This window comes from Oryzias latipes, chromosome 1, assembly GCF_053564925.1.
Source record: "Oryzias latipes strain Hd-rR chromosome 1, Olatipes_Hd-rR_3.1".
In the NCBI taxonomy this organism is placed as follows: domain Eukaryota; kingdom Metazoa; phylum Chordata; class Actinopteri; order Beloniformes; family Adrianichthyidae; genus Oryzias; species Oryzias latipes.
The window spans coordinates 7499131-7511304 of record NC_136237.1 but is presented as its reverse complement, the minus strand read 5'-3'; the positions used below and the strand labels follow the sequence as shown (position 1 = coordinate 7511304).

Here is a 12174-nt window from a genome sequence, read left to right as displayed (position 1 = left end):
TTTATTTGTTGTTGTTGTTGTTTTTTTTTAGGATAAATCTATTGTTTACTTTTGTACTTTTTTTGAATATTTTATTATTATTATTATTATTATTATTATTATTATTATTAATAGACTTATTTTTTATTGTTTATTTACTTATTATTTATGTATTGTAATTATTTATTGTTTGCATTGACTTACTATTGATTAAATATTATTATTACTATGATTATTATTATTATTATTATTAATAGACTTGTTTTTATTATTATTTATTGACTTATTGTTTATTTATTGTTATTATTTATTGTTTGTATTAATTCACTATTGATTTATTATTATTTGTATATTATTGACTTATTGTTGGGCTTTTCTAAATAATTTAAATTACATGTCAAAGAGGTCTAGAACTTCTAAATGTTTAGAAATTATTTTTAAAAATTCTTTGTAATAATTTTTTTATTTGTAAGAACCCTGCAACAATGCATTTTCATTAAAGTTTGAGCTTTTAAGGCTGACTGTTTCTCTTCTTTAACAACAACAAATGATGTATCTATATATATATTATATATATAAATATAATGTATTTTCATATATGTATAAATATATATATAACTGTAAAAATATATATAGTATATAAAAGCTACTTAGACACCTCTAAAAGGAATAGAAATCATTGCCATGTGGGCGTCGTCGACCTCACCAAGATGGCGTAGCGCTCCGCCACCGTCGGCCAGGCTTCTAAAACGGGCGTGTCTCCTTTAGTGATATAACTCATTGGTCTACACTGCCGCGAAGAAATAAGACGAAGAAGATGCACTCACTGACGGACATTCTAAAATATCCCCAAAAACACTTATGGTCCATTTTCAGCTCTTGTATCAGTCGATAAAACTCCCCATGTTCTTCTCTTCTCATAACTATGGGATGTACCAAAAATCGACGTCTTTTCCGGCGTCTTTCATCATTCAACAGAACAATAAATTGTTCATCGCTGGAACTGGAGCTAGAGCTACTGGTGCTTGAAATATTCAGGTTTTCTTTGTATGATTCTGACAAGCGCGTGAATACTTGCCCTCTTCTTCTGAGTGAAAAGCGACTTTAAGAAGCGTAAAGTTGCGCAGCGCCACCTTGTGTACAGGGGGTATTTCTGTCTTACATTAAGCGCCATCTAATGTCAGGTAATGAAATTGCATGTTTGCTCGGCTCATCGTCAGTGAAAATTGCCTGGGTGTGAACACAAAAAACGTGTTGAAAAACGCTAATAACGGCTGGCGAATATTCGTCCCGGTGTGTACAGGCCTTAAGAATTTGTGGACAGATTTATCAATTTGGAAAAACTTTTTCATACTGAAATGAAAACGTGACACACCGAAGATTCTAATCTGTTTGCAGATAGAAAGAAAAATTTTGGAATTTTATTTTGAAAAACTTAAAACTTAAGTTTGTGTTTTTTAATTTTTTCCACAGAGCTTATTGTAGAATTGTTTTAAAGATTGAATTTTCAAAAGCAGTTCTAGTTCTTACTACATCAGATATAGATTTTTTCTTTTATTTGTTTCTGTTTTGTCCCTTTAAAAAGTATTTTTGTTGTATCATTGTAGTAGTAGTAGTAAGAGTTTCTTGGTTTGGGTCAATATTACTTTCAGAGTTGCTTTATCCATATTGAGTGCGGTGGTGCGTTTCAGAACCACTGTGGAAGCAGAACTTTTGAATTGAGTTCCACATTTATTCAGAGTAGATTGTGCCAACAGCCGTTTTTTTCCCAGCTAAAACAATGCAACAGCATGGTGGTAAATGTGATCCTTTTTTCATTCGTGTTACCATTTCCACAGAAAAAATATAAAAGTTGAAGACAATCTCTTTAGTCAAGGAGTCAGGTATGAGGATTTTAACAATATATTAATATTACATTGTGAACTTTATTTTTAAAAATGTTGTGTTCATCAAATTTTGTGAATCATTGAATTACAGCAGCTTTGAAGATTTTTTTTGTATGTAGTTGCATAAATCACAGTTACAAATTCAAAAACAATCATGTAGGCCTCTGTCCAACCCTTGTGTACCATTCAAAGTTATTAACATAACAAAAAAACAAAGCTTACAAATAAAAAAAAACAGAAAAAAGAGTATTTTCTCCTCAAAATGCCTCAACCAACATAGTAGCCTAATCACTTATTATTACACATTCGTTGACAGAGGCCAATGGATCTCAAATAAAATGCATTTCACTTAAAAAAAAATTGGTTTATTCAATATTCACAGACTGGATATTTTACATCCGACACTGAAGCAATCTTGATAATAAACTCAAGAGGGGCTACGGAAAAAAATGAAACACCTGGCTAAAATGTAAATGTGCAAATCAATGAAAAATTAAACTAAACTGAACTTACAAACATTTGTGAACATAATGAATTTGGAGTTAACCTCCTTTCTCTCCTGAAACTTCACCATCAATATCAGGATTCAGATCCTGTGCAGAAACACATTTACTGTCATTCAAGTGTGCAAAACACAATGAAAATGTCCAAGAGTCTTTTCCTGGTTTGCTGCCGAATGAGCGCCGAATGAGCGCCATCAGTGAGCAGACTGACATCACGTGACCAGTTCACTCCAACATGGAGTCCAACTAGAGAGCTGACTATGTCATCACTTGTTGTGTCCATCAACTCAAGAAACTCCACTGTGACGTCTCTTCAACACCTCTAATAAATATGCACAGTTGTGCAATATCTGTATCTTTGCTTTCATCAATAGTGACCAAAAATGCAATAAATAACTGGATTTCTTCATTTGACACCCAAGTCTCCTCAGAGATGTATCTGCAATCGTGATCCTTGACAGACTTATGCAAGCAAAGGTCAACTGCTTTTTAGGGCACAAGACTTCTGCAGCCTTCAGAATTTTTCAATAAGTTCACTATCCGAAAATGGTTTGGATGTTTGCTCCAACTTTTTTGCAATAAGGTAGCTGTCACTGCTCCATCACTGACGTCACAGCTGTAGTAAATCCAGATGGTTATTTTGTGAGTCCAGCTAATAGTTGATAAATCTTCTCTTTTCTTAACTGCAAATGGTGAAACTTTTCTTTGTGATGAGTCTCATAGTGGTGCTAAATGTTGCATTCTTCGAGCACCTGTTGATGACATACCAAGCATGCAGGTTTTGCATTCAGCTCCGTGAACAAATAAAACTCTTTCCATTTTTCCTGGAAAGCTCAGCACTCCTCTTCAACCTTTTTTCCTTTGTGACAACATTTTGGTCATTAGGGTGTCACTACTGATCATTCTCATAGCAACATAACAGCAATGAGGCTCGTGCAGAACCAAACTACATTTTACTCAGACACAGAGCTGTTAGGTTTTGCTTTTGGCACGTCCAGAGATATGCTGTTTCACCTGTTTTGCTTGTCCTTTACTCCCCCTAATGGCGGAATTGCACATTTCAGTTATGTCTTTAAAAAATCATAACTCGCCTCAGGAATGGACTAGAAACGTGCTTTCTTTTTTAAACATCTTTAAAATTTTTACTCTTCGTGACTGGGCCAGATTGAACCATCTGGCGGGCTGGATACGTTTGATCTATGGAATAAATACAATTCACCTCAAACTGATTGCCTTGCCATTTCTTACTAACAAGTCCCCTGACTTAACTCTAACACGCTAAACACAACATCAGCTCTACAGGGAGCTCTTTGTTGTGTAAAAAAACAAAAACCACAGATATAACATGTATGCAAAAAAGGTATTCGCGTTTCCGTAAATAAAATTTATCGCCCATCTCATTTTAGCTGAACCAGTGACAAGACTGCATTCCAAGAACAGGAATGTATAATACACTATTACTATGTTGAAACTTTTTTTTTTCCTTTTTCCAATTTGTTACCTCCTGCCCCAAGCATTTTTTGATGCCTCTGTGAACTCCATTGGGAGCCACAAAAGACTCATAGCTTAATACATTCTAACACATAATAATAAAGTTTGGTGGAGTTTGCCTTTAAGGGATAACAGCTGGAGAATGACACCGACAGACTACACCACTATACTGAGACTAACTGAAGAGCAGGACTGGGCCTATCTGTTTGGATTTAAAGAACATAGCTTATGTAGGCACTTTATCTCAATATCAAATGACTAAAAGAACAGCAAGATGGAAAACTATATACAGATTTAGATACATATCAAATACTGAGTTTCTTTCTTCCAGATAAGCCAAAAAAGGGGCTCAGTGGTGCTCCAGGCCCACATAAGCATCTTTCAAATGCCAAAGCAGACCAACAGAAACTATTTGTGAGCCTAAAAATCATCCTAATACCTTAAAAACAGAAGAATTCAGAAGGAGGACATCTTCATAGAACAGACCATACACTTTAATTGGATCTTATTTATGTATTATTTTTTATAATAGACAGATATGTAAATACCATCAGCAATGAGAAGCTGGAAATACTCAAGAGCATTTTTGATTTAAACATTTGCTGCACCTAATACTTTAAATGTTGACTGTTTTATGTTTTATGTTTTTATATATACTTTGCATTAAACTGTATTACATTTGTTTTGTTTTTTATTTATGGTGCAACATTTGTACATTAAACGCTTATGTGTGGGGGAAGCAGCAGAGTTGGGATTGCGGACAGTTGGTAAGATGACATATTTGCCAAATCTTTTGTTCTCATGTTAAACAGCTTCTTTCACTCTGTAGAAAAAAAATCTTCTGATTTTTATTCTATGACATAGACACATTGTAGATTTTTTGAAAAACCTTTTCTAAAGAAACATAAGAAAACATCGTTTACAAAATGGACATTTCTAGTAAAGCTTGACATGCTAAACCCAAGTCAAAGTTTACCAAATGTCAAAACAAACCCGTGACAATAATCTGTGGTGCCTGCTTCCAAAACAGCTTCTCAGATATGTTAAAACATGTTTGTCTTACCAGCAAGCACGTGTCAGTGTGAGGTGTTTGTGTAGCGCTACCTGAACATCTGTTCGATCGGCGATCCATTTGGCCAGCTGCTCTGAGGCAAAGCCAATCCTTTGCAGGTCAAAACTGTCTGCTCTCTTTGGCTTCCCCTTTGCAGGGAAATGCATGAAGGTGGGGGCACTGTTCATGTTCAGCTGGGGAGAAGAGAGGAAGGATATCAACTGAATCAAATGAGCAAAACAAAGGGGTCACTTGACATATGACTTTCCTAATTTACTGATAGATTTGCCACATAGATTTTTTTTTACTTATTTTGCTTGTCTTCAGATATTTGTTTTTCAGCCTTTAAAGTACCACTCCAATCCTCTTTTGATCAATTGTAAAAGTGTTCCCGTTGGTCTTTTAATAATGATTATGCTGTTTTTAGCCAAAATTTAAAAACCTGTGTCGTTTTCTAGGACATAGTTTCTGAGGAGGCGGGGACTAAGCTTGCGCCCATATCCAATCAATCCTTTGTTTACACTTTTTCCCGCTACAGCCCCTCACACCCCCCAAGCTAACATTAGTGGTACATGAAGAAGGACGAAGAATTTCTGAGCTGTCCAGCTGTACAGTTTAAAACCAGATACCAACTCACACGAAGAAGACAGAGACGTTCATGGATCTATTTGTCTGCAAGTGGATGCATCAGAATGGGAGCTTGTGGCTAGCAGATTGTAGTTTGTATGCAACAAATTCAAGCTTTTTCCAACTGTATTTTTTTGTCTGCTCCTGATTCACAGCGATATGAAAAAAGAAATACTCATAAATGCAGTCTTTGTTTTCTACATATATGTCCTCCATCATGAGGGAAATACTACAAAAAACACAATTTTCATTGGAGTGATGTTAAAACAGAAAAGAAGAAGAAATCAATTAATTAAAGTGGATTCTTAGATTATTTTTCCATTTTTAAAAATAATTTTTTGTCTGTAAAAACAAAAAATTGCTTCTCTAAGAATGTAAATTTCAACGATGGCATTGTTGTTCTTCCATCAAGTATTGCCAGATTGAACTCTAACAGTTTTCCATCATCGTACAGAAAGAAAAGTTGCAGTCGTGGACGTGACAAAAACTATTTTCTGCAAACACACAGTTTTGTAACCGACTTAAACAGTGAGGTGACACAAGCAAGTGAATGTAAGCCAGGCTTTTCAGTAGAGATATCCTTCCTGCCAGCCAGAATCACAGAGCAAAGCTATAAATGCTCACTCCGCTCATATATCAGTAGCAGTTTGCAGGTGTCTCATGCCACAGTGCTGCAGTCAGCTGAAAAAAGGCATTTAAACTTTTGTTCATGCTGAGAAAGGCTGAGGTTGGGAAAATCCTGCCTTCACTTGAAGTCACTGACAGAGATATGTTCCATTTGCACAGCAGATTCCAAGGCTGCCTCAGTCATCTTTTGGTCAATCACAACTTTATCTTAGAAAATCTCCCAACATTTAGTGATTTATGGCAGCAGCTGGTATTGTTTTTCAACCACATATAAACTTACCCAGTAAGGACTGCATCAAGCACACTATAGGTATGCTTTAGTAGAAGCTTTAGTCATGATAAAATAGCAATTGTGAAAATGAAAACATAATTCTTATTTTAAATAGCAGACAGTATTTAAAGAAAAAGTAAAGTGCCTTTTTAGGTGGAAAATAATGTGTGGGTTCTTTAGCTGGTCAGATTTGTGAAATCTTTCATGTACATGAAAGAGGAACAGACAGCAGTATCTGAGAAAACCATTAAAAAATGGTAACCAGGCAAAGAGAGTAGGGTACGTCAGGACGCAATGAACCCGAAAAGATCACAGGTAAAAGGGGGGAACTAGAAATGAATTTGATGATTTCCTTTATCAAAATGATATTCTTTATCAATTTCATCATTTATTAAAACTGTTTTTTACAAACACTTTCAACAAGGTCAACTGTTCAACCAAACAAGTAAATGCAACGTTCTTAAGCTTAAATACTAGAAAAACAAACTGAAATCAACTAAATTTATAACTTTTAGACATATTCAGACCAGTATCAAGAGGTGGGAAAAGTTGGGCTTTGTTAATACAAGCTGATTAATACACACACAAAACAAAGTAATGAATATTGTTCAGTAAATAGCTTTTAATGATGGGTTTGAGTGGAAATGTATGAAATCTATTGCTTTTTAAACCCTTACCTGTTGAAATACATCTGCTCCCTCATCGTAGTCCACAACGGTGAAGAACAGTTTGTTGGAAAATGCAGACGAGTAACGCCAGGAATTAGCCAGGACCTGGTACTCCTCATTTGCTTGTCTGTAAAAACATGATGATAACAGATCCAAAAGAGGACTCAAACTGTCATATTACAATAAAATCTATTCAATAAGACACACACTGATTGATATTTACCACCTCGAGGATGTAATATGTCTGTTATAGCAATGTCGTGTATGTCTGAAAAGGTGCTTTGTTAAATTGAAAATGGATATTTTACGGTGGCCCAGAAGGGTCACAACACAACACATTAACTTTACACACAACACATTAACTTTACACACAACACATTAACTTTACACACAACACATTAACTTAACACACAACACATTAACTTTACACACAACAGATTAATTTTACACACAACACATTAACACACAACACATTAACTCACAACACAACACAATAACTCACAACACAACACATTAACTCACAACACAACACAATAACTCACAACACAACACATTAACTCACAACACAACACATTAACTCACAACACAACACAATAACTCACAACACAACACATTAACTCACAACACAACACATTAACTCACAACACAACACAATAACTCACAACACAACACATTAACTCACAACACAACACATTAACTCACAACACAACACATTAACTCACAACACAACACATTAACTCACAACACAACACAATAACTCACAACACAACACATTAACTCACAACACAACACATTAACTCACAACACAACACAATAACTTACAACACAACAACTCACAACACAACACAATAACTCACAACACATTAACTCACAACACAACACATTAACTCATGGCCCAGAAGGGTCACAACACAACACATTAACTTACCTCACAACACTTTAACTCACAACGGAAGTAAAGCAGCAATTGAAGTGCTTTTATTTTGAATTGTCCACTGGGCTGAGCGGCTAACTACCTAACAGAAAGTAATGTCACAGTGAGCTGTGGAGGGAGCATGATTTTTCTACAAGAGCAGCTAGCAGCAGTGTTGCCAGATTGGGCGGTTTTAGTTCTAAATTTGCGGGTAAAAATGGCTTTGGCCGGGTTTTCATAATTTGGGCGGTTTTAGGATCGGTTCGGCGTTTTTCCCCCCTCATGAATATATAATAGCGGACGACGTTAGGCCGTGTGGCTGTTGAACTTCTATGTACTGAAGCTCAGTAAACGCACCAGGCAGAGACGCTTAAGAGCTCTGTCATCTAACCTGTTGTTAGGGGGTGCAACGCGTCGCCTCTTAGAAATTGTGTTCTTTAAACCCTGACACTGCGGCTGCGTGTAGGAGGAGCCACCAGCTAAAGTTATGGTCTGATCGCGACATTGAGCGGTGTCTGTGTTTATCAATCCTTTTATTATTGGTCTGAACGATCTTTTATTTTGAAAAATCATCGGATCGGGCGCTAAATCAGTCCAGTAGGGGGAAAAACTCAGGAAAGCTGTGTATTCTTCTTTCTCCTGATCTAATTAAAGGAGGACAGTATTGAATATTTCTTCAGCTGACCGACCTGCTTTCATTCATTGTGTGTGTGTGTGCGTGCGCGCGCGTGTGTTGGGGACCGCACGTGCATGTGTGAGGGGAGGAAGCGGAAGAAAGGAGAGGAACGCGCGTGCAGCGACAGAGAGGGGTGGGAGGGAGGAGTGTGCGTACATATTGTGTGTGTAAGGAGAATAGGAATAAACAGAAAGTTTCTGGCAACACTGCTGCTAGCTTCTCTTGTAGCAATAACATGCTCCCTCCACAGCTTACTGTGACATTACCTTCTGTTGAGTAGTTAGCCGCTCAGCCCAGTGGACATTTCAGAATAAAAGCACTTCAATTGCTGCTTTACTTCCGTTGTGAGTTAAAGTGTTGTGAGGTGAGTTAATGTGTTGTGTTGTGACCCTTCTGGGCCATGAGTTAATGTGTTGTGTTGTGAGTTAATGTGTTGTGAGTTATTGTGTTGTGTTGTGAGTTAATGTGTTGTGTTGTGAGTTAATGTGTTGTGTTGTGAGTTAATGTGTTGTGTTGTGAGTTAATGTGTTGTGTTGTGAGTTATTGTGTTGTGTTGTGAGTTAATGTGTTGTGTTGTGAGTTAATGTGTTGTGTTGTGAGTTAATGTGTTGTGTTGTGAGTTAATGTGTTGTGTTGTGAGTTATTGTGTTGTGTTGTGAGTTAATGTGTTTTGTTGTAGGTTAATATGTTGTGTTGAGTTATTGTGTTGTGTTGTGAGTTAATGTGTTGTGTTGTGAGTTATTGTGTTGTGTTGTGAGTTAACGTGTTGTGTTGTGAGTTAACGTGTTGTGTTGTTAGTTAATGTGTTGTGTGTTAAGTTAATGTTTTGTGTGCAAAGTTAATGTGTAGCGTGTTAAGTTAATGTGTTGTGTGTAAAGTTAATGTGTTGTGTTGTGACCCTTCTGGGCCACCGTAATATTTCTACAGCGCAACAAGCAAAAGACACTACAGCATGCAAAAACGATGAGCTGAGCTCAAGAAAAAAATATTGTAAAAGCATAAAGTTTTCATGAAGTTTCAAAAGTGTAATTTTATAAAAATAAAAGAACCCCACATACGGCGAATGGGATTTTTGCTCAATCCAACCTTGGGTCTCTCAGCGGCACTAAAATTCACATTCTGACCACAATGTTATACGTCTTGTATGAGAGCCACTGTTTTTAAATAATATTTTATTATTTGTTTCATTTCTAATTTAAAAACATTGTTAAAGAAGAATAAAAGTAAAACAAAGCTTTGTTATGAGACCCAAATATAAGGTACCTATCCTTAGGGGGTTAACTGTTAAAAATAAATAAATTAAAAAATAAAAACATTTTAGTACACTATGCCACAACAATACAAGCCAACTCTTGTTTTTCTTTTTTTGAATAATGCAATCAGGCCTGTCCAAAAACCAGCCCATGGGGCAAATACAGTCATCGTTCAAATTTTCACCAGCCCAGAGGCTCCTTTCATGGAAAAAAAAATCAACGGCTCCCAGCATTTTCCAAAATTGTGTGGTTGGCTCAATTCTTTTTTTAGCCATTTTAAACCTGTGGCAACACTGTCGCGCAACACTTTGTGTCACCCTCTAGTTTACTGAGGGCCCCCGCTTTCAGGAAACTGGCATATTTTTTTTAGTGAAACATGACACAACTGTGTCCGCATAAAATCGCCATGAGACTGTGGCTGTTTCCAAGGAGTTCAATCTCAAGAGGGACTACCAGATAAGTCATGCTATTCACAACAAGCTAGCTGGGATTAAAGAGTCTGAAAATTGACAATAATTTTGGTAATACGTGTATTACGTGTATTATTTGGTTTTCTATTTGAAGAAATAAAATATTTTTTTTTTTTGCAATAAAATCTTTTTAGAACAGTTCAAAGAATGTCTGGCCAAATATTTGACCCTCACACTTTTTCACCTCATTAAGTCTGGCACTTTTGCGAAAAGTTTGGACGCCGCTGATGTAAGTAATGACATGATGTTTGCAAAGCCAGAAAACAAATAGTAAAATAAAAGAACTTCATTTGAAATCAACTGTTTTTGTGTGAACTATTGATTCAGTTGAAACTTTTAAATGACAGACCTAGGATTTGGGAATTGTGTAGTATTACAATGTTACCTTGTTTATCGCTGAGGTTACCTTAAATAAATAACCATCGATACGAGAGAGCTGTGAAGTAAGACTACAGATGTTTTAAGGCAGTAAAAACCTTCACTACACACTTAATGCACTTTTCTCAGATAGACAATAAAAATTTCAAACTTTCAAAACATTTTTAAACATTTAAAAACAGGTTGAAACCTTTGCAGGAAAAAAAACATTACTATAGAACAGAAAAGATCTACTCGGGATCAAAGACTTATGTAAATTCTGTACAAGACACATGGCAAAGAGGAGATTGATTGACAAGGTTAACAGCCAATCAGCACATACGTAGAACACAGTGCGCTGTTGAAAAAAGAAAAGCATGCAAAACTGAACAGACAAAAATCAGCAAGACTGTAAAAGGTGACCAGCGATGTAGTGAACAGACACTGTACACCACATTTTTCAAACTCAAGGCCCGCGGACCAAATGTGGCCCTCCATGTCATTTTATGTGGCCCGCGACAGCATAAAGGTTTTTAATTTCTTAGAATAAAAAATAAAAATTGGTGTGCATTTATTCATATCTAGGGGGAATCAGACTTGAAATATGGGATTGGGCAACTATACATTAGGATTTAAACACTGCCAATATAACCAAACCTGTCAGAATCAAATTTAAAAGAGTTTATGCTAGAGTAACAAGTAAACATGTTTTCTATGCAACTGTAATTGTCACTTTAAAAAGTTATAGTAAATAAATAATGAGTTATTTCACATTAAGGAGTAGTTACATTTATTTTCATTTAGTTACATGTATAAGTTATATCTGGCCCTTTGAGGACAACCACCCTGCTGATGTGGCCCTCAGTGAAAATGAGTTTGACACCCCTGCTGTACACCAATAAATGGCCAAAAAACACCCCCCAAAAAACGTACATTTTTATACAATTGTGGTCTAAATCTGTGCTGCCTTGCTTGATGATGTGTGATACTGACATGAGTGATGAATAATTTATTTAATCAAGTGACTAATGAAGCAAATGGAAGGCTGATTAGTCAAAAGTCAGGCTAGATCAAGGTCAATGTATCAACAGGTTCAGAGTCTTGTTAGTCACCTGAAGATTGCTCAAATGTTTCAGAGTGGAAAAAAAAAACTGTTTGCAGGCAGACTACTCTCAATAAGATTGAGGATATTGTGAAAAACTCAGATGTTGTGTACAAAGTATTTGTTTCTCTTCACAGATTTTTGAAAGAAGGTGGCAACTGTATTGGGGTGATGGGGACACCTCTTTTTGTGTGTCTTACTTATCTGGGCCAAAACCTAAACATTCCAAAAGAAAAACATTTTCAATTTGGCATCATTGTAAACATTCTGTGGGTCTAAAACACTGATTTTGCCAGGAAG

General features: G+C 36.1%; 1 protein-coding gene across 2 annotated transcripts in view; it reads right to left on the bottom strand.

Moving 5' to 3' along the window:
• The window catches only part of tusc3 (dolichyl-diphosphooligosaccharide--protein glycosyltransferase subunit TUSC3), a 91093-nt gene that overhangs the window by 38099 nt on the left and 40820 nt on the right, over positions 1-12174 (bottom strand). For both annotated transcript variants that reach the window (XM_004066213.4, XM_078949698.1), the window contains 2 exons: positions 7113-7230; positions 4964-5104 (listed from right to left, as the gene is read on the bottom strand). In XM_004066213.4, coding sequence (XP_004066261.1) covers positions 4964-5104; positions 7113-7230 — 259 coding nt within the window. The remainder of the gene's footprint in view (positions 1-4963; positions 5105-7112; positions 7231-12174) is intronic.